At 47.7% G+C, this 23,317-nt stretch overlaps 1 protein-coding gene across 5 annotated transcripts in view; it reads left to right on the forward strand.

The window, feature by feature from the left end:
* Positions 1-912: 912 nt before the first annotated feature.
* Positions 913-23,317, forward strand: part of cux1a (cut-like homeobox 1a) — a 147,744-nt gene continuing 125,339 nt past the window's right edge. For 4 of the 5 annotated variants that reach the window (XM_029249438.1, XM_029249439.1, XM_029249437.1 and 1 more), the window contains exon 1: positions 998-1,129. In XM_029249438.1, coding sequence (XP_029105271.1) covers positions 1,067-1,129 — 63 coding nt within the window. In that variant the 5' untranslated portion in view covers positions 998-1,066. Of the gene's footprint in view, positions 1,130-23,317 lie in introns of all 5 variants that reach the window. The other variant, XM_029249440.1, reaches the window with a different exon arrangement.

Here is a 23,317-nt window from a genome sequence, read left to right on the forward strand (position 1 = left end):
ATAATAATTTCCTTGGTCGGAAAAATGTGTTGTAGTTCCAGATTTCGCCTCCAGGGGCGCTGCTTACTCACGTTCACGTGCAAGTTGAAGTTCACGCGCTTGTTTGGATGGAACAGAAAGGAATCAATAGGCGAACACGAGCTTAGCTCATCGCAGTTCCATCCGTGCATGGTTCTAGTGTTCCACAGATAATTGTTGAAAATAACAATTTTAACTATTTACAATTATGAAACCAGTTGTGCTTCTCTGAAACAAAACTAATTCGTTGGAAATAATTCACAATTAATTAATTCAATGCACCCTATACAGGCATAAAAGAATAACAATGCGTTACACTGTTCCATTGTAATCCCCTTCGGTTACTGAGTCTTAAATTGTGTATATATAAAATATTATGAGAAAACACAAAATATAACGTTTCTGGATTAAACGAATTTTAAATCAAATTATGCATTAAACAACGTACATACGAAGCGGGACAAAACTATTAAAGATTGTAGATCAAATTATTTTAAATCAATATTGCAAAAATGGTTAAGATATAGAAAATATAAATCGATAACGTAAAAATCAATAATCTATAAACGCTATCGTTTCGGCGTAACTAACTAGACTATGCGTATGCGGTATGGTCTACTCTGTTTTTAGAAACGAAAAATCACATGAAATAATTAACATACGCTAGGTTACAAAATGTAAACCGTGTGCTGGGCTTCTATCGGTCTGGAAATTGTATATAAATCGTTATTACTGCCAATAAAAGTGTGTCATTAAACGATTATGAAAGACAGCCTGGCCGGTGAGGTCGGAGTCCTGTGAGAAGTCCAGTCCTTGTTTTACCGACTGAGGGAACTCGCCGCTCGCGGTCGATAATTCCATCGCGCGGGCCCGTTCGATAGCGCAGGTTCCTGTTCGATAACTCCGTTCCGCGCCCCTGTTCAATAAGCGAAGGCCCCGTTCGATCGCTCCGCTCCGTGTTTTACGCGCTCCCCCCCTCCTCTCCGCCGAACTCCAGCCCCTCGCGCTCCCTCTATCAGCCTCTCACTCCGTCTCAATATGTCTCAAGATGGCGGCCAATGCTGGATCGATGTTTCAATATTGGAAGCGCTTTGATTTACAGCAGCTGCAGGTCAGCCTTTTTCCCCACTTCGGTCGCACAGCTGTCTCGAAGGCGTGTGCGCGCAGCGCGGCGTGAGGGGCGATGGAGCGGGTCTTCGGCCCCGTTTGGCCGGTGTTCGGGGCCGCTTTCGGAGCTCCTCGCTCCCATTGATTAAAGCGGCTCTCCGGCTGATCGGAAATTGATCCTCTTTGTTCAATTCCCATCGATCAGCCATCATGGCCGCGGGGAAACGGCCGCCCGGGCGAACCCGGCTCCGCCGCCGGCTCTCACGTCCGCCGGTCCGCTCGACCGCTTCGCCGCCAACTTTACACTTCGCCGCGGATGTTTTTGATGGGTTTTGGTGCGTTTGGTGTGAATAATTTTGTAAAAAATTGAAACGCGTTCGTTGTGTTCGGCGCTCGCGGGTGGCGCTGTGGCGACGGGAACGCGGACAGCCCGACTCCGGCTTTATTTATTTTTATTACCTCTAACTTGCTTTATCATGTCTCATTTCAGAAAATGTCGCTTTTTAAAGTGGATACTGTTTATTTATTCTTATGTGTGAATAATGTTGGAGGGCTCTGTCGATTGGAGCGGCTTGACGGAGCTCGATTGCATTTCTGAGGAACTTTGTCTCGATATAATTATTCGGAAGCAAAAATTTTTAATGAGGATATTTCACCTGTAATTCGCCGTTTGTTAATGAAACGCGTAAGTTTTGGCAATGCTGTGGTGCAATTTTGCCAGGTGAAGTTGCCGCGTTGAAGGTGAACGCGGAGCCTCGAACTCAACTGTGTCAGTTGTTTCTCACTTTCGAGCCGGTAAATGTTTCGGCCAAAACGAATTTTATTTACACTATTTACAGTAATACACTTTCCCTGGGAATTATCATAAACGATATTTTAAACTTCCTGCGACTTTCTGAGTAAGAATTGCCAGGTAAGACATGTCGGTATTAATTCAAACGGGTTATATATTTTCAGGTGCGCAGCTCTTTTTTTTTTTTCTTTCTTTCTTTTAAATTTAGTGACTTATTTCAGTCTTACGTGTGAAGTTTTATTTGAATTTCTCAGCAAAGACAGATCTGATTGTCCGCTTGTCGGTTTTCCACGCGGAACTTAACTGACCGTAGTTATAACGCCATTAACGGAGTGCACGATCACTTCAGCGGTATCATAAAATATTGTTGATTTATGACGTTAATGTTGTAGATGTGATGTGGCGGTGCATGGTTGATTGAAACGTGTTTTAAAAAATGTTTTTTTTTTTTTTCGAGGAGTGAGACTCGACTGTCCTGTGACTGTGTGAGTGTAATCTTTGCTCGCTAAAACCCCGAGGGACCTTACTGGTTTTACAAAATTAATAAACTTTTGGAAACCCATAAAATATAGGCCATCACAATTTGTGTTTTCTTAACTTTTTTTTTCTTTTTTTTTTTTTTTTTTTTTGGCTTGGCTGCTGTCGGTGGCGGTGCTGCTTTCTCTTTCAACTGAACTGATGATGGCTAACTTGTCAAGCAAGGTTTGTTTCCACACACATTCAGTTGTAAGCGTAACTAAAATGCCAAGTACGTAACTTGGTAAACGGTAACAAGGCAGGTGCTGTTTCGCCTTTCTGCTGTAACGGCGACGGTCACCGGGTTCGGGTCCGGGTGCGCGCTGCGCGTTCTGGAGCGGCGTTAGAATTCACACGTCATCCGTGCGTCGCGCTCGCCTCGCGCGGAACGGAGCGAAGCGAGAGAGAGAGGCGCACGCGGCTCTGCCCTCGCTCTGTTTGCGCGCGCTGAAGTCAAGTTGGCGCTAAAACGAGCACTAGTTCCAGTCCAGTGCTGTGTGCGCCGGTGTTCGGCGGGGCCGTGCTGTGTGTGTGTGTGTGTGTGTGTGTGTGTGTCCGCGCTCCGCCATCACTGAGCGGGTGTCGAGACGAAAGCAGCTGCTTCGTGTGGGAAGGGACCGGGGAGAAGAGGCTCTCAAGTCTCTCAGTATTTGTCGAAAATGATTAGACTTGAACGACACAGAAGGAAGTTGACTATTTCTAGTATCCTAATTAATGTTTGATTTGATTATTTAATGACGAGTTATGGTACAGAGGTGTTGTAGTTTTAATTGGTTCAATTGCTTCTTCTGACTATTTAGGCACTGGGGCTTTTCTAGTTTTATGCATTTATAGTCTTGGAATCCCTGAGTTTTGAGTTACAGCTTGTTAGTGTTTAAGGGAAGAGTCTTCGGTTTTAGGGTGTTGCCTATCTGTGCTTTTCGAGTTTTGGGGATTGGGGGTCTTACTTATGGTCTTGAGCTGTTGGTGCTTTAGGGTTCTATAGGCTAAGGGTTTGAGATCTTATCGTCTGGGCTTTAGGTGTAAAGTCTTCATTTTTTGGGGGGGGGGCATTAGTGGTTTAGGTTTTCACAGTCTTTGGGATTTCCAGGCTGAGGGTCTTAAGGTCTAATGGCCTCTTGGTTAAGGTTGTAGGGCATTAGAACTGTTAGAGCTGTTAGGGTTAAGGTCTTGGCTGTTCTGGTCTTGGGCGTTTTAGGAGTCGTATGACTGTGAACCTGCCCTGATTCTCTCTCTCTCCATATTTTCTGGGGTGACAACCAGATCTGTGTATAAACTGAGATTGGCTTCTTAAAAATTTTGCTTTTAAAGGTCATAATTGAAATCGTGTTTTTTGCGATGTTAAAACCAGTTAATCATTTGATTCCACGATTGAATATTTAACCTTTTTGCTGTGATAGCCCCATCACATTGTGTATACTTGTAAAAAATAATAATAAAAAAAAAAAAAAAAACCTGCTTGGACTTCTGTCTCCTAAATTTGTTCAGTGTAAGAATGTACAGATTTGGGAAATGTGTTTAATTCCTGGTGTCCCAGATAGATTTAATATCAGACCTCTGCCAATACAGTCTTAGCAGCGACACATTTCTCAGGGCTTCTAGACACACTGCCCGATTCCTTTTTTTAAAATTCTGTTTGCTTTTGGTGTTATGTCTGATGTTGTTTGCACTACAGTAGTGCCTTGAAAGTGTTAAATATTCTCTCAAAAGGAAATGTTACAGCGATGGTGGCCAAATCCTCATGTAGACTCTGCATTTGTGCTGCCTTTGCCATTATTCCGTGTCCATTATTCTTCATTGATTGTGTGGGATTCAGTAGTTACGTAAGGAAAGTAACATGCAAAAGTGCGGCATCCTCTTCTGAGGTTCTTGGAAAACGAATTGTCCTAGATTGCTTTTTGTGCATTGACTCCGGTACACACGCGGTCTAAGCGAGAATGGCGGATTGCTTAATGTTGTGATAAGATGTAATAATTGCAGGAGGTATCAGATTTTATTAGCCGTGACTGCAAGTGTAGGGAAGGCGCCATCCTTGTTGGGGCTATTGAAACCAGACGAAGCGCTGTGTGTGTTCTGAAGATCCCACCTCTATTATTGATGACACCATATTTACTTTACTCCCACAGTACTGTTACAGGAAAATTGCTATTTGGCAGCAGTAACTTTGATAGCAAGGCCTGTTAGAAGTCAGCAGGAATCTGTGTGTGTAAATATAATGTGAGCCATTGAAAATCAATGTCTTAACAGTATGGGTAAGACAGGACGGCAGCCTTCGTCATGGTCGTAGATGCAAAAGTAAAGATGGGGTATTTCTCCACCGAGGACTGAATCGCTGTGCGGTCTCACAGCTGGCCTGCTCTCGGACTGAGCGCTTTCACTCGCTTTCTTGATCTCCTCTGACTTCTCCTGAAAAGCTGTGAACACAGATGTTGGAAGCTGAGGTCAATAGCCACACGACTTAGTGGCTGTTCAGCCTATTCTAGCTTGGGGGTTTTTTTTTTTTTTTTTTTTTTTTTTTCTGTGGTCCCCATACCGGTGGAGGGGGAACATTACTTACTTTGTAAGTTTTTCTTGGTGTGTGTGTGTCTGCACAGGTCTAAGGTCCACCTGCTCAACCGTTGTGATGCTCTGATTGTGGTGGTTTGCAGGTCCTGATTACCGGCCGCTGCACATACGAATACACTCACTCTCACGCATGCATGCGAGCTGTCCGAAGTCGTCATTCCCTCAGATGTGGTGACTTTTGAGCTCTTTCCTTCATGTGAAACATCCAGCCCCGAGGAGGTTGTGTCTTTGCGGTCTGTGCTTTGATGAAGCTGCGAATGAAAGCGTCTTTTTTAGGCTGCTCAAGGGGTGCTTTCTCTGCTCTCTGCACCACGGGCTTCGTAGTGCGAGGCATCAGAAGGGGGTTGTCACAGGCGCGGCATTTCCTTTGTAGTTTTAAATGTGCATTTGGCCATTTTATTCATTTTTTTCCCCCACATTTGTTTCGATTTGATGTTTACGATACAGGCATGCCGGAGGCAGTCACCTTCTGAAATGCGCCAATAATATTTAATGTTTCGTCCATAGACGAAGCCGCAGGACTCGGTGTCTTGATGTTGGATTAAAAAAGAACCTGATCTTAATTAGCCACTGTACTAAAATGCTTTATGACCAGTCTGTGGAACCTGATTAATTGTTGACAGGTGGTGATGCTTTAAGGAATTTATATGTTTTTCCGCTCTGTTTTCCATCTCTCCCAGCCTGGTAATGACAGTACTTTTTAAGACAGTCGACTGTTAAACTTTTTTTCTCCTTTTGGGGGTGAATATTCCCACTGTTTAAAGTTTAGAAGAATTTCTCGTTTATTTTGACATAAGTGGGTGCAGCGAGTTTGGTGCTTAAAGCCTGCCTTTTTTTTTGTGGGAAAGAAATGGAAGTCAGGCCAGGTTGGAGGTGCCTCCGCAGTGATTTGGTGCATTATCCAAATTTTTAGGGAACCGTGAAGCTGCGCACCAGCCGTTTGTGCAGTTTTGTCTGCACTGACACTGGACAGTTTGCTGCACACACCGCGAGGCAGGGGGTCATTAAAAGATGTCTTTGAGCCGTTCGGAAGGCTCTGCCAACTCTGCGGGGTCTCCTCATGACTCTCTAGAAAACACATTGAAAGGGATCCAGCTGCACACTTTGTGACTCCGAGGAGTTGTCCGACAGCGTGTGGGGCGTCCGTGGTCTAGTTCTGCACGTCATTCTTCGGAGGTTATTGAAATGAGTAATACTGTCTGTCTTTTGTCTTTTTAAGAGCTGTTGGCCCACTCTTTCCAGCAAGTGTGTGTTTCCTTATTTATGACCTGCAGTGTTGTTCTCTCCTCTTATTTTTTTTCCCCCCCTTTTCCACAGTGGATATCGAAGGGTGCGCTGCATCATTAACTCTTTGTGTTGGGAATGAGAACCAGAAAGCTTCCCGTCAGTTGCTGTTTCCCAGAGATACCTTGTTGTTCCTAGGAGGTATAATGGAAATGGCCTTATTCCTTTTTGGGTCAGTTAAATCAGATCTCCCCCTATAAGAGGTGGTGGCGGGGCAGCCTGCTCTGTTCAAAGGTGTCCTTTCCCTGTAGAATCAGTGGACTCGCCCCTTTTAATCCTTCTGTAGGTACCCTTGAGCAAGACACTTAACCTTATATACGAATGAGTGAATGTGTTCTTGTGGGCCAGCAGGTAGCAGAGTGGCTTGATCTGCTGCTTTCGGATTCGAGGGTTGCAAGTTTGAATCCCACCTGTTGCAGTAGTGCCCTTAAGCAAGGTACTTATCTGAATTTGCTCTTGAAGAAAATTACCCAGCTGTATAGATGGGTGTATCATTGTAAGATGCTTTAGCGAAAAGTATGAGCCGAATTAATACGCGTGACTGTAAAAGTGTAAATACTTTGCCGTACGAGTAGATGAATGATGGCAGGGATTTTAGTGTGATTTATCTGCGTTTTAGTCACTAGTTAATCATTGTATGTTGCTTTGGACAAAAGTGTCTGCTAAATGAATGAATGAATGTAAATGAGTCTTCCAGTGAAATACTCAGTAAATACTCCAGGAATTTTTTTTTTTCTTAAATTTGACAACCACTTCTCGAGAGTTGTCATTGCGCTCCAGAATCTGCCTCAGAAGCGTAGGGGCAAGAGACGCAGGGTACATCCTGAATAGTGCTGTAGTTCATCCGAAGGCAGTCCGTCACTCACGCACACATTCGCATAGTAAGCGCAATCCAAAGCCAGCAATTCACCGCGATCCACGTCTTCAGACTGCCTGAGAGAACCTGCTCAAACCCAAGAACATGCAACCTTCATACAGACTGATGCAGCTTGGAACCCATCTGTTACCCTCTGTATTTCTCTGCCCAGGTTTTTTGGAGGATGGTGTCAGAAGTCATTCTGGATAGTAGTGTGAGCTAAGCAACCTTATTTTTATTGTCGTCTTTTTTTTTTTTTTTTTGGGGTTCTCTGGTGGAAAAAGGCAAGTCCTTGAATTATTGCACCGCCACATTTGCGAAAAGTCTGGAAAATAATTAGAGAAGCATAAAATGCAGAAATATACTATGCAGTGAGCGCAAATGGGTTTTGTCCTCCCCCTTGATATTCGTAGTAAATTTCCAAGTTAAATTGACACAGCTGTGAAAACCCAAACACCCTAGTAAACAAGGCAAGGATTTGCATTTCCCCCCGCTAAGTTTAGCTCAATGTTTCCATGTTTTTACTCTGTTTTTGGGAGAGGCCGTCTAGCTGTAACATCACACTGCAAAAGTGGTAATTTGTAGGAGTCTCCTGGCATTAGTGACCTTATTTGTTGTGACGTTGACTCCGTCAGTAGGTATCGTCGGAGTGTTACGATCCTGCCTGGACTCTCCACCTGTAGCAGATACCCGCTGGACAGGGAAGTAATTTCTTACTGGTTTTCCTGGCATTTCGAGAGTCCGTAGCCTAACAGGAGATCTGTACCCTGAACATTTTGGCTTTCCTTTTTTCCTTCTCCTCCATTCTGTTTTTATGGGCCATGGAAGAGGTCTGATCAGGGATCCACAATGTTGAGTTCGCCGCGTCACTTTGAATTTGTAGTTTTGGTGGGTATTTCCAGGTGTTCGGTACAAGTCTTTGCCAGTGGCAAAGTCATCAAATAAGTCTTTTTTTGTTTTTTTTTTCCCTTCTTCCCATGTCCTGTGTCCAATAGCGATGTTTTAATTTCACCTGCCTTTGAGTTCTTTGCTACAGTTTCACCATCACTGATATTTTTCTGAATTTTTATTTTTTTTAAACAGTGGAGGAAATGGATTTGTGTTGAGGGACATCAGGGGCCAGCAGTGTGTTCACACCTAACCCCCCCCCCCCTCCCCACTACCTCACTGCCCTGCGTGTCCCCTCGCTTACTTCCCCTCCTGTCTGAGGGTTGAGGTTTCATGGGGCCTCTTTGCCTCACACAGTTTTATAGGAGTTCTGACGCCAAATGCATAATTAGCCTGGAATGCGCTGTCCAGTGCATGGGGGTGTGTGGGGAGGGGGGCTCACCGGGTGGCCCCTTCCTCCCTCCCTCCCTCAGTCTGGCAGACAACTGTTGGACACCCTGTCCCCACGCCCACAGCCCCCCGTAGTTCCCAGTACAGTTATGTAGCATTTGCATTGGTCAGGGACTTTTTTATCCGTTTACCTCTTTTGCTGATGTGACTATTGAGTGATACAGTAACCAAAATTTGACAAATTGAAATCAACAAAAAAAAAAAAAATTGATTAGTCATGGATTCCAGAATGTTCTGGGTTTGCGCCCTCCCCTCTTTTGGAAATGCGTTGCATATTTGTGCATCGTTGTGTCCTTCTGTGTAACTGGATTTACTGCATTGAAGTCCGTGGGAGATTCCAGTGTGCGACTTTCACACTCCGGGCAGCAACTTGGAAAAGGAGGAGGTGCTATATTGACTGGCGGTGTGCATTTTGTGTCTTTTTCATGAAGGTACCCCCTCAACCTTTTTCCTCCCTGGAATTATGAGTGCTTCATCAGGGCTGGGGAGGGGGGGACAGGCTGACATTACGTGTTCATTTCAGAGCAGCCAGCCCTTTCGCTCAGGCCACGATCACCACGTCCCTTATAAAAGGCGCACACAGCACCATCGTAAATGCTGGTTATGAGTCAGCAGCTGCTCCGACATGCTTTTCAAATTGCTTATACATCCAAAGCCATGTTTTGATTGCTGTGGTTGAAAATATTGCGGTCGACGGAACAAAGTGGTCCAAGGAGAGGCTGCTGTCGACCTTTAGGCAGGTTTCCCTTCCTTTGCCGTCACTTACCGATCGTTCGGGACGTCGCGGTTCTCAGCTTTGCAGACCGTTCCCATGGATTGCCATGTCTTCCGTCGTTGCTGTAATTGAAATGGACTTGTCTTCATTTACTCGCATGGAAAAAAGAAAAGGCAGAGATGTTTACACACAGATGGTGGTTTACAAAGCAAATCCAATAAAATGTCTTGTTAAAAAAAAAAAAAAAAGTGCCAGTAAACAGCATAACATTTTAAAATGGACCCTTGTAACAAGCCATATGGGGGTATTTTCTTGTGAAAAAAAAGGTTAAAGTGCTGCTTGGGTTTTTTTGGTCTGCTTCTGTACAGGAACATCTGGAAATAGTTTGGAGAAAATGAGGGAACTGAAGTGCTTGGGAATTGGAAGCGATGGGAACGGTCCTCCCCCCCCCATTTCCCCCAAAGATCTAAAGCTCTAAATGAAGTTTGAAACTTTCTAACAGCGGAGCAAGAAGGGTATGTGGCGCTCGGCTCGGCCACTGCCTCCACCGCCGGTCTCGCTAGTACTGAGATCGGTACTGATCCTAGTCCAGTCGCTGCGTTATTTCAGTGCTCGCTGTATAGCCTTGAACAGTCTTCTTCCACGTGACTTTCCTCCCTAATGAACAGTGTGATGCTTCACAGAGGCGTGTAAAAGTACATATTGCCCTTTCCCCCCTTTTTGGGAGTCAAGTCCAATGGCAGTGTTCAGATGTGACCAAATATATGCCGCTTTTTTTGAACATACATTGTTTGGCATTTTTATTAAATTAATGTATGGCTTCACGTTCTCGATTTTAATCTGAACTTTTTAGTGAGGTATGGCTTAAGTATGTAAATGTGTGAAATTTTTTTTAAACCCCCCCCCCCCCTCCTCGCACTTACCCATCAAATGCCCCAGAAGAATTTATTTCAATAAAACATGCCTAATGATAGGCCGAGTTCTTTTGTTTTGAGTTTTCGCTACAAAGTTTGATTTTTAAGTGGGATTCTCACATCAGCCGAACGCGCGTTGAAAGGAAGTACGACAATTAATAGAATGATATTGCTTTGAGAAGATGGGAAGCTGCGCAGACTTAATTGCGCCGCAGTAATTTATAGCATACTTTAGAAAATCAGGACTGCCGAGATCAAAGCCAGAAGAGCACAAGTAACTTATAATTGCTTATAAACCTAATGAGCAGCATCTTTTTCTGAATCTTAGATCTTTTTTCTTTTTTTTTTTTTTAATCTTGTTCAGTGCTCTTGTGTCTTCAAAGACATCTGCTGGATTCACTGGTCAGAATTACAGGAGTCCACGGTGGTATTAATAATGCAACATAACCCGGAGATAGTGGGCACCGCTCCTCGTGAGCGGAGTTCTCTCGGCCCGCGGACCCCCGTCTGCGAGAGCAGCTCAGTCGGTGGACCTACGTCAGCTCTTCGGCTCCCGCTCTCAGAAACGCTTGTTTGTTTCTCCTCTTTATCCTCTCCCAAGTAAAGCTGGCTGCAGGTCTCCGCCAGCTCCTGTTTTGTATGGTGTGTGTGTGTGTGTGTGTGTGTGTGTGTGTGTGTGTGTGTGGGGGGGGGTAGTTTGATGCCTCCATCTTTCGCTGCACCGTAGTGCGGGGACGTCCGGAAAGTGTCACTTCGGGATACGCGCCGTTACGCTGCTTGATGTCATTAGGAAGCGTACGCTCGGCATTACTGCATACTTGCATGTATTGATTTGTAAGGGGGGGGGGGGGCGGGCTGCCCTTCTCCAGCTGCCCCACAGGGGCTGTAAATGTTTAAGGAGCGGACTGATTATTTAGCGAGGACGTGGAGAACGCTGCTCTGGGGGGACGTTAGGATGCTGTCCGCGGCTGGCGGATCAGGCTCGTCCCACTGGGAGGGGATCGCCTGGTCTTTTTTTGTTTAAGCACTGGAAAGTTTATGCCATCGGTTTTTGAAACAGGGGGTCAGTCCCGCCTCTCCTTGTGGTACTTGGCTTTTGTGTGCGGATGAGCAGTTCGCCAGTTATTTACCTAATGAGAAGCAGCGGGGGTGGGATTTCGTTGCGTTCTGCTCCCGTTTCGGTCCCGTCTGCATCGGTGACGCATCCGACTCGCCGAGCGGAGCCGTTACCCCCCGTCTGGCGGGCCACCTCATTTTGATGGCAACGTTAGAAAGCGTCTCTGCTTCGGCCAGTTGTGACTGCTAAATATAATATGGAACGGAATGTTTCGATCAGCACGCGCGTTGCTCGTGCTACGGTGTGCGTCCTCGTGCGTTTGGGCAATTAATGCCGTCCTTCAGCGTTCTTCTCGCTACTTGTACAACGTTGTTTTCGCACATTACTCTACTGGTTGACATGTGGTGCGTTCTTCCTTAAAGTACAAAAAAAAAATCTCTTCAGCCAGTGGTCCCCCCCCCCCCCCCCACATGTGTAAGGATTTTTTTTTTTCTTTTTTTCTGAATACCATAAATGACATCCATGGCAGACCGCTGCTCGCCTTGAAAAATAGCCGTGACAAGTAGTGTTTAAATTGCTTGGATCTTATATTAATTGGCTTCCTCTTTAATTCGTGCACCTCTTATGCTCCCGCGAACGTTTTCTCCTTGTAACAGGCCTAATTTGTTCCGTTAAAGTGCCCCGTTAGACTGGGGTAAAAAAATTATTGCAACAAAATGTGTTGAAGGATCCCATAAGTTCCCAAAACGACAAATTCCAAAATAAAACATTGCAAGTAATATAATGATCACACCAGCATGTTTTGTTTGTGATACCAGTTGTGCGCGGTTCTGATTTGCCATCGACTGCTTTGTCCGTGCATTGGTGGAAGGGCCCGTGTAATAGGGATCCCGCCCGGTGGAGCCATAGGGTGCCGGTGCTCCTGTTTTGCCGTCATGGTCAGTCGGCGGGACCCTGATCTGTGGAGTTCTTTTGTTCGTTGGGTGTTTTATCCAGATTTTAAATTAAAATTTGTTCTTAGCAGCAAAACAAACATGACTCTTAGGCGTACAAGTGAGCTGTCACGTGTGTAAAGTAAATTCCTCTCTGAAATATTTCATATGCTCCATGCGCTTGAATCGCTAGGAGAAATCTCTAATTGCTGTGAAATAAACTCTATTGTTCCCGGGTGATGCCAACGCTTCGTTGTAGGTTTTGAACAAGTTCCAAGTCTCGGAGAGCGGCGGACCGACCGCACGCCCCCGTCCGAAACGGAGCCGACGGCTCGCCGGAAGAGCAGCCCGTAGGATTTCGGTTGGCGCGCGCGACGACAATTTCACGCGAACGCCCGACGGTTCCGTGCCTCCGGACCCATCTGTGTGAAACTTGCTGAGGCACGCTCCCGTGCCGGTCAGCGTTTACCAAATAGATTGCGAAAATACCGGAACTGTTATAATTTAGCCGTCACAATATGGCTGCTGGCAGCAGGGCTGCCGCTTGTCTTGTTTCGTAAATAAACGCTTCTGTGGGGTGGCCGGCGGCCCCCCCCCCCACCCTCTCTCCCGTGACATCACCGCTTGCGTGTTGTCGTCTTGGCCTCCCAGGGGCCTGCTGACGCACCCATTAGTTATGCTGATGACTCGGGCTGGATTTGGACGAGCCTCGGGGAGTCGCCCTTCACCTTTGCTCCGCTGTGGAGATGGCGCCGCCGGGGGGGGGGGTTTCGCCAGGCCACCGTAGCATGTGACTGTGTGACAAAGTTTTCTCGGCAAACCGCTGCTCGGAAATTCTGAAGCAGTTGTGATATTTGCGGTGAAATCGACGCGATTTATCCCGCGGTTCTCTCCTGTGACCCACAAATGCAGCTGCTAGCAAAGTTTATAGAGCTACTGCCTTTGGACCCACAGGTCACAGGTTTGAATCCCATCTCAGCCTCTAATACCCTAGAGCAAAGTACTTACCCTGAATTGCTCCATTAAAATTACCCAGCTATATAAATGGGTAAGGAAATGTGCAGTACATTGATTAACACTGTCACTTTGGAGAAAAGCATCACCTAAACGAATACATGTAACTAGACGTAAGAGGCGCTTTGCTGATGGGGGAGTGCAGTTCCAAAAATGGGCTGTGTATAAAATTAAGCTGCTTGGGCAGCTGTGTCGGTAGGCCTGTTTTGTTCCGGGAGGTTCTGTGTCGGTGCTTTTTTGATCGGGTCCGCATTGCGCTTGGCCAGGCACTTCGGCTTCCGCCCGCTCCATGGCGTTTGTCCAGGCTCCGGCCAACTGGGCTGGCGTCGGGAGGAGCCGTTCCTGCGACGGTTCAGAGCGTCGCACCCCACCCCCCAAGCTGAACCGTCATCTGTGGCTGGACCCCCCCCCCCACACACACACACGCATACACACACAGATGCGCGCAGCTCTGCTAAGACATGGGAAAAATCTTCCCTGTTATGAATTATTAACCCTGCTGAATTGATTAGTGTCCTGTGACTGAGCGTTGCATGTCCCTCTTCTGGCATGTCTAGACTGGGTTCGTTTACAGCCCCACATGCATGCAGCGCGCGTGTGTGTGTGTGTGTGTGTGTGTGTGTGTGGAGACACAGTACCTGCGATTGTACACAGAGGGAGAAAACAAAGAGCTGAGCACACAGAGCCCATTGTTTCTCAAGCCCGGCTCGCCGCAAATCCGTAGACGCGGACGTGGCTCCTGAGGGAACCCTCGGACCCACACGCCCATCTCCCGTTACGCCATTTGCGTGGGAATATTCCCCAAACGGGCTCGGAGAAAACGCGCGATTGCCGGCGTCGAATTTATCGCTCTCGCCTCCTGGAAATTGACCGTGCTTTTCTGTAAATCGCACTTCGGCACCTGTCACGCTAATTTCTCCGAGCTGTACGCTGTGACGCGGGGTTGTGCTCCGAAGCAGTCACCTATTCAAGTGAACTTTTTTGTTTGTTTTTTTTGATATTACATTTGTTTGCTTTTTCATCATCCAGGAAGGATTTCAAAACGCATCTCTTTCAGATCCGCTTGGCTCCTAATCTCCTGAAGCTCCGTAAACTGGCATCACGCCGTCTGTCACAATTACCTTCGCATTCGCTGTCAGTTGTGCGTTGCGGCTCCTTGCGCGACGCGTGTGAGCGGAGGCGGCGGCGGCGTCGAACAAACGGACTCTACTCGGAGAATTGCGCGTCCGCGTCCCTAACGATTTGTTGCGAAATGCTCCTTTTTGTTTACTCCGACTTCCACGTTCCTTCGGAGGAACGTGTCAGTGCTAGATGCGCGAAAGTAAGCGATTTAGAAATATTGCCCGTTAATCTGACTCCCCCCCCCTTGTAGGAAACGCACCGAAGGCGCGAGAAACGGACGGCCGAAGATCGCCGCTCTCCCGACTCCGTGTCCTTCAAACGCTTCTTCGGCGAAACGGACTCGACTATTCCAGGCATCCGCGCTATGTAAACAAGCGCTTCCTCGTGTCACTTATGAGGCCTTTCTTTTGCGAGTTCTGCTCTAACAGGAAGCGCTGTCATACTTGCAACCAAACGCCATAAATTTTTCCCCAAAAGCTGGTTTGTGGAATAGCTGGAGAACTTTTTTTTTTAAATGTTTCTGTTGCAGACGCCTTCACGCCACTTAACTGCAGTCTGTTCTCTACCCTTTCATTGCGTTCTCACTTATTTATACAGCTGCACTGCTGGTAAAGTGGAGGTAAAAGTAGAGGTAAATGTCTCTCGGGGAACGCAAACCAATTACCTGTTGGGTAATCGTAGGACGCCCACAGGAACGCTAGTCCGTCGTATGAAGCCTCGCTGCCGCGAACTGTCGAGCTTGTGGGGGTCCGGTTGGACCCGTGTAAGCGGAGTATTGGTGGCAGCAGGGGTGTGAGGAGACGTGTTTGCTCGTCGGAATTTTGGAGAGGACGGCTGGTGGTGTAGTGGTGACAGCTGTTGCTGTTGGACCCAGAGGTCACAGGTTCAAGTCTCACCTCCAGCTGTAGTACCCTTGAGTAAGGTACTTAGCCTGAATTACTCCCATAAACTACCCAGCTGCATAAATGGGTCAATAATTGTAAGTTGCTCAGGAGAGAGGCGTCAGCTAGGTGAGTGTAAATATGTAGATGAATACACACGTACAGAGAACACAGGTGAGCGCGTCGTTCTCGCAGCCGTAGCCCTGCTGTAACGTGCAGTTCTGACGCTGTCCCCCACCGCCACGTCTCGCACCGCGATGCCCTTTGTCACCGCTCCGTGGCTTCCGCACCAGGGAATGGGCCCGGCCTAGGGTTCGAAGATGCATGCGCCGGACCCCGTTGCCTCCGATTTGTGGCTGGTAACGTTTTTGGCTTTTCGGATGAAGACGGAGTCAGATTTGCTTCTCTTCGCATCGCCAAACTGCCGGCTCGGGGAGACCGACACTGAAAGGCACTGTTACTCGTCCTCTCCGAGAAGATGATATAATCTTAATAAGCACAAAGAGAAGATACAGGGTTTATTTGTATGAAAGAAAAATACTTACGGAGATGAGATTTTCTTGGGTCGAGGTTGTCGGGCTGAATTATTACTTTACTGCTCACTTATCTTTGAATGGGACCGAACAGTGATTTCACAGTTAATTGAAGTGAGTTGGTACGTTGGAGGCACTTCTGATTTTGATTAAATCGCCCGTATGGGTCCGAGGACATTTTTGATATTTTCTTTGAAAGGGCTTAATTGTGTAACCTTCAGAAACGTTTAATCTGTATTTGAGCTTTTCGGCATCTAAAGCATCACCCCTTTTTTATATATGATCACCGTGGAAAATATCGCTAACAAAATTAAACAAGTAAATGTTTTATTTTCTTGTGATACCCTTGCCCCCGGTGACATTAGACAATGATGTTAGCAGTGATTTACTCATTCGGGATATTCTCGCTGCGTCATAAGTACCACGATCAGATAGTTCAGCAAGAGGGGGATTCGAACCAAAAAGTTCCCGACTGCTGTCCGCGTGAAGAGTTACTCCATGGGTACAGTCAAGGTAGAGCTTTATTCTGAATCTTCTGTCTTTGTCTCATCCTTGGGCCAGGTCACGCAGCAGATTAGTATTACCAGGCTACTACTAGTGTAGGATGTTAATACTAATGGGCTACTCTGAAATCCCATCCAAAGACGATTCCGGAATGGTGTAGAAAATCGGCGATTTAGAGACGCGAGGGTTTCGGCTGCTCGGAGAAGCGCAGCCCCTCCGCGTACGGCGACGGGCTGCGTTCCCCAAGTGCCGAGCTCCGCTGGCTACCTTCCCACATCCCTATTACGTTAGAGTTCATCAGCATTCTGTTTAAAAAAAAAAAAAAAGGGCATGTGCTTGTTTGCAATTTATGAATAACCAAGAGTCAATCTCCTGCACCCCCCCTCCCTTGTTCAAAGCACTGAATCTGAGAAATGGTAATAAAAGATGATTTTTAGAGCTTTTAGTGCACTTCTGTTGAGGCTGTTGATGATGTGTAATGTAACTTTTATAGCCGACTTGTCCGGCCTGTTTGCTGTTGAAGCTTTTCAGCAGTTAAACTAGATGGATACTTGTCTTTTGACCTTTTAATTCCAAAAATTTATTTACAGCCCTTTTGCTACAGATGTTTTTTCCCCTCTCCTGCACTGAAATGATGGCAGATTGTACTTTTTTTTTGAGGAGGAGGAAATTAACTACAGTTACAAAGAGTAACGGGAAGGTAGTGTGTAGTGGCATGTGGGTTTTCCTCCAAGTATGATTAAATGTTTATTCTTTAAGGATCAGAATAACAGAATGGAGTCTCTGCTAAAGAATACTGATCAGAAAATAGTTTAACCTTTATTGGCTTGTTCTTTAATTTGAACTTTTTTTTTTTTTTTTTTAAATGTGAAACCAGAGTTTTGAGATACCAAGATATGAAACACCGTGGTTTCTGTTGTTATGCTTGCACCCGGGCTCAGCGCTGGAGCCGAAACATGCCCCACGGGCTGATGTGCCGTATGGATTTCACATCTGGGCAGGGTCTGATCACATCTGGGCAGGGTCTGAGGGATATTGGCTCCGGCGAAGAAGCCAGAGATTAGCCTCACGCACCCCGGCCTGCGTCCCACTCCTGATCCAAGCTGTAACGTTACCTGCTGGAAAGCCAGGCATTAACAGTCCATGGAAAGGAATAAAAGCTTCAGGCCTGCTCCTCCTCGCTTCTCCCAATTCACCGGTCGCCCCAGGCCATGTCGGCGCGGGCGACCCGATGAGCCCGTGGCTACGAGGGAGCCTCCGCCCCCGGGGCCCTGGCTTTTCTCAGCAGGGGCGCCGCGGCGTTGACGGCTGGTGGGGAGGGTGAGCGGCGGACCCTGCTGTAAACGGTATAACTCAAGTATGTGGCGTGGAGGTAGACTTTGGCTGAACTTCCCTTTCGCCTGAAATAGTTATTATTAGTGACCTGAAAACCTCCAGGAGTCCTGGAAATGGGATCCAGATGTGGCCGGTGACGGGGAAGCGATACGGCGCGCCGAGCGCCGAGACGGCCGCCTCGTCTTTTTCTGAGTCGGGAGAACGGGCCCCGGGGACGCGGGGTTTCTCTTGGCCACGGGGTTTGTTTTCCCCTCCCCGTGGTTTGCTCTTCGGTGGCCCCTGCCCGTGGGTCGAGGCCTCTTTCGCGGCTCCCGGAAGGCCAGCGTCTCCTGTCGAGGAGCGCCGGCCCTATGTTTGTTTACCTGGCAGCAGGAAGGAGCAGGGCTGCCAGGTTCAAGTTTCTAATTACCTCAGCTGTTTCCCCCGGATGTGTTTTTTTGCATGTATGCAAAAGGGTGTGTGCGCGCGCGCATGCCATAAGCAGTTCTCCGGGCATTGTCAGACAGCAACCCATTATTGACCTTTGTGTGTCCCTGTCTGATGTTTTGTTGGATGCTACTGTTTATTCCTTTGTTTCTGCTAGCGAGTTACTTCCTCATAATTGACGCCCGGGGCCAGATCTGCCCTACATCCCGGTGCCCCCGGTTCGTCACCCCCAACTGGCATGGTGGTGGAGGAGGGGCTGCCCCAGACGCTCTTCTCATGCTCCTGGCATGTTGGCGTACTGGCTGTGCGCCGACTCCAGCGTCCGGGCCGAGGAGCTCTGTGCCGCTCCTTCCCGGGTTCGCTGTGGTAACAAGAGCCCCTTTGTGTTTTTGGGGGCACTTCTGAATTCTCCATCCCCTGGGCCTCCTTTGGCACCGTTCTTCTAAAACTGGCAGTTATTTTCAGAGGCCCTGGCCTGGCAGGTTGTTAAGCGGGCTGTCCAGACCGGGCACCCTGGGACACTCCCGAGGACCCCCCCCCGCCACCAGACAATCATTTCCCACCCTGTGGCTGTGCATGTGTCTTGCGGAGCACAGCTAAAATTTCTATAGGGCACTCATCAGTAAAGTGGTGCGGAATACTGAACTGAGCAAAAAATGATCGTAATAAAAAAAAAAAAAACTAATGCTAAAGAACTGTAGACAAAGATGGCAGCTGAGGAGAAGAAAACAAAACTCCCAACCAAGAATTGGAGAGAAATAAACCTATGGTGGTCCAAGAGCCAGGTCCTGCCCACCCCTCCTGAGCATTGCGATGTGATCACGAAGACCCGTGTAGATGGTATCTAAAGAAAGTCCAATACATCGTGCATTATAGGGCCACGGTCTTATAGTTTGTTTTTAATATGAGGTATGGTCCAGCCCCAAGTGGCAGATTCAATGTATTAAAGCAGTCGTCAGGTTTCCAGAATCAGGAATTAAACCGTAATATTGTTTGGCAGTGTGTTTATTGCACGTATGCAACCTCTCTTTGGGATCAGCAAACAGTAAGTGGAAAGTCTCTAAAAGTAGATGGTGTCTTTGAATGGACCTCGAGTCTCAGCATTTCTACCTCTTTGTTGTTGATGCAATTTTGTTTGCTCTGGGGGAAAAAAAGCATCCGCCATGTAAGTAAAAGTGCAATCAGTGGAGGATGTTCACATGTATGGCGGAGGAGGGAACAAATGTCCACCCCTCAATCAGCGGCGGCTGAATTCTCGTTGAAGTATGGATTTGGATTCGCTTCGGAGCATCACCCCCTCCAAAATTATTTTGTGGAGCTGCTGAATAGGCCATTGTTTGCATTTCTCACGTAGTATCGGCGGAAATTGAATTTCAGTAATTGTATTAGGAAAACCTTGAAATTGATTTTTGCTTTTACAGGAGCGTGTGCCAAGAAACTTAAGACGGGCAGGCCTTTTTAAAAAAAAAAAAAAAAAAAAAAAATCACAGATGGCAACATGCAGCCCAAACTGTTGTTAGTTATGGGGAGATGCAAGGTGTTGGTGACATTTCTGGTGGAGATTTTGTCACGACAGTAAGTATATTTCATCAGTGCTGCAGCCCCAGAATCAGAGGCGGGAATCAAATGGTGTCTCGTTGCCATATATTCAGACTCCCTCCATGGAGCAGTGGTTTCTTACCCTACGGTAGTGAGAGTTATGAAGAACTTGTACTATACTTATCCCTCTGGCATACTTAATACTGTGGAGGCTAGATCCAAACATTTGGTCACTGCAAACACATTGTACTGATTCCCCACGTAGGATAAATACTACTTGTCTGCGGAGTTTTTAGGGGTGCAGCCCTTTCAAAAAAATGTGTTGAAACAAATTTTATAGCAAACTTAATTCAAGCAATGGTGCCATTTAAAATCATTCACAGTATAATTGTAAAATACTTCCCCCCCCCCTCTGAAATGTTTTATTTTTCCTTACCTTCAAGGATAGCGCGCTGACCTTTCAGTTATTGTGTCTGTTCTCTTCCGCCCGCCCCGCTTGTTCAGCCTGGCACTGAGGGGCTCTGCGGGGCTTGCCGGGTTTCTGTTACTGCATAAGTGTCTCATCCGGATGCGCCGGGTATTGCTGTTTATGCAATTTTGTGCCGTTTCCTGTTTCCTGTTCTCCATTTTGAACCGTCTGGCTGGAGGGGAGGCGGACAAGGAGGCGCAAGTCCCCACTCTGGTCACCATGGAAACAGACATTGTTTATCGTCAAATGGGGGGGGGGGGGGGGGGGGGGGAACTAACCTGAATTAAACCAGAAAAAAGAAAAAGTATTAGGGTGGTAAGATGATCTCATCTAAACCATGACAATCCCTCATTAAAGCTTTTTCTTGTCTTTCAGGATAATCGGATGTACAGATTTATTTTTAATCTGGGAATGTTACTTGCAGAGCACCGCCGTCGTGCGCAGTGCATTAACTCGCTTGCGCACAGTGTGCGAAATGGTGTAAATGGATCCGAGGCTGTCCGTTATGGTGCTTAAAGCCAACTCTGCTGTGAAAACTGTGCTCTTCTGCCGTTCTTGGGGTTGGATGACATCAACGTCCGAAGCCACGCGCGCAATGCGGCGAAGATCCAGCCCCGAGTTCACAGGACAGGAGTACTTCTGAATGTTTTTTTTCCTCTGGTGGAGGAACCTTTGAAGGTCGAAATAACGTGATCAGGGTCTCGCCTGACCTGTCCTTGTGTAAACACGGTATGTTGTGGAGTTATGATGCATCATACATATCCCCCCCCCCCCCCCGTACTACGTTTAATACATGTCTATGTACTTTGGGTGGGTCTTGCTTCTGCTTATTTTCTTCTCTGGCTGCAGTTGGTCTCATGTTTCTGTTTTATGCCCCAGAGTGATCTTCCTTACTCTTGGATTTACCTGCGGTATAGAGGGCTTTCTTTATACGTCTATACACATATACATATGTAACACATTAGGCTGAAAAGTTTATTTTTCTTCCTCTTGTTTTAAGCTGTCATCTGTTTACTCTTATTTTGACAGATATCTCAAAAGTGACTTAGTGTTAAGCTACTTACAATGATTTACCCATTTATACTGCAAGGTCACTATTGCACTGCTGTAAAAATTACTACACCAGGATGTGGGATTATAACTTGCATTTGAGTCCAAAGGTGCCAACTCTAGGCAGTATGCCCAATGGCTGCTTTTTTTTAATTATTTTTTTTATTTATTTAGTTTTGTCATCTGAAGGAGAAGAGAGGAACCCGACAGCGTTTCTAGGTACTTTTAGAGGGCTGGTATTAACGCACCACTATGACTGAGCAGGATGCGGATGAGGAACCGGAAGCATCGGGGCCTTGGGTGTCCACAGACTCCTGCGCCCGCGCAGCAGACGGGGAGGCCCCGTGGCGCTTTGGTCCGGGGCTTTGGGTTCCCCTTCCCGGCGATTTGTTAACAGTGCCGGAGTCAGCCAGAGGTCTGGGCGGCTTGAGACGGAGCGTGTTTTGCTGAGTAATCTGGCTGCTGCCGCGGTCTTCGAGGGCTGGAGGCGCGGCGGGTGGCAGTATGGCAGGGGTGGGGGGTGCTGGGTGGGGGGATGTCACTTGGCAGCACACAATGCCCTCGGGGGTCCTTACAGCGAGAGGGGAGCCCTGGAAGGACGAGCCCTGTCACGGCAGAGCACGCTGGGAAACCGCAAGCCAGACGAGCTCGTTCTCCTTTTGGTCTGACACCGTGTTTCCCATGTTCCAACCAGTTTTCACTGGAGCCCGTCCAACAGCTAGGGAACCCCCAACCCCCCCCCCCCCGCACCTCCCGCTGCCTCGTGTTTGGTCCCAGCCCGCCCGGGTGCTGGCAGAGGCAGCGCCGCGTTTATTAAGAGAGACGGCTGTTGAAACGGCCAACCCGCATTTTACAGGGAAAAACAAATTCTCGAAAATAAAGAAGTGAGAGCCCACCCCCTGTCATCCAACTACTGTAGATGTGCATCCTGGAGGAGTGCCAGCCCTTGGGCCCGCGAGACGTCTCGAGCGGCCCCGGAGAAGGCCTGCGCTGCTGCTCTCTTCCATCGCTAGCAAAGGCACCGTGCTGTTTTTTGGGGGTCGCCGCCGCTGCCGTCCTCCTGCGTCCATCATCAGCCCACATCCCATCTCTCCGTCTGTCTCCAGAGTTTCCGTCGGCTGAGCTGCTGAGACCTCTCTTAAATCCGTTTCGAACAAAAAAATCAGTTTAATGAATCATATGCTGCTGAACGGTACAAGGAAGGTGTCTTGCACGTTGTTTGCATGACGTCCGCTACCACCTTACTGCGTGACGGCGCACGTGCCGAACCGTTTACGTCCATCAGGCGCTTCACCACGGTGACGTACGACTCGGAGTAAACAAAATACGTGAAAAGATAAAGAGCCGGGGGAGAATTACAGATAAACGCTGGACCGGGGTTTGTGTTATGTTGGGTGCCTCTGCCTTTTTCTCTCTCCCCGTGTGTGTGTTTGTGTTGCTACCGCTGACACCTGGTTTCTTTGCCTTTGTTTTGTCTCTGCCAGTGTCTCCATGTGGCAGCATATGGATTTATGTGACCAAACGCACACTCCAGGTATGCTGTACGTCACCTTGACTCAGCTGTTCTGTCCCGGAGCAGGCGAGGACGTTAGGGGATGCGGTGCGGACCGACCTCCGATATCGGGGGTTCTCGGCAGCCTGCCGCGTTACTGGTATAAATAAGTAAGGCAAATAAAGGGACTGGGGGCTGGCGTTCTTCTCGTAATGAATAGTTAAAAACTGCTCGCTCCCTCCGTCTGAGGCCCGGCTGCGTTTCATGCATTATTAACTTAATGAGAGCTGAGGTGTTCTCGCTACTGAAGGAAGACAAAAGACCCGCAGCTTTCATATCTCTGCAAAGACTCCCGGTTAGACTTTCAAATACTCTTTGAATGAAGGTGCGCGCGCGAAGATGCGAATGCATATTCTTTAATAAACATAAACATCTGCATGTGATGTATTATGCAGCCGACGCTCCGTAACCCAAATTGGGTCCCGGTGGATTCCTGGAGACCGCAGGTTACGCCGTGCGGAGACGCCGGAGGTTTTCGGCGTCTCGCAGCCAGCTGAAAAACGGATGACATCGGTGTGTTTTGTCAACATTTCGGACCAGGAGCTCAGCGCCTGCGATGTTTGTGACTTTTGTTTCTTGGCGTCACTACAGCTTTGTTTCCGCGAATTAGTTAAATTCCAGCGGCTGACTGCTGACTTCCTGGAGCGTCAACTTCCTGGAGAGTCCCGGTTATCGCTTTGCGGCAACATGCTGGGAAAGCCGCTCTCGGCCGACGAGCGGGAGACATCGTGTGTGAGAAGAGGTGCTTAATCGGCGGGTGGGGAGGGTGACGACAGCCCCTCGGCCTCCGGCCTTAA

Source organism: Scleropages formosus, chromosome 25, assembly GCF_900964775.1.
Source record: "Scleropages formosus chromosome 25, fSclFor1.1, whole genome shotgun sequence".
In the NCBI taxonomy this organism is placed as follows: Eukaryota; Metazoa; Chordata; class Actinopteri; order Osteoglossiformes; family Osteoglossidae; genus Scleropages; species Scleropages formosus.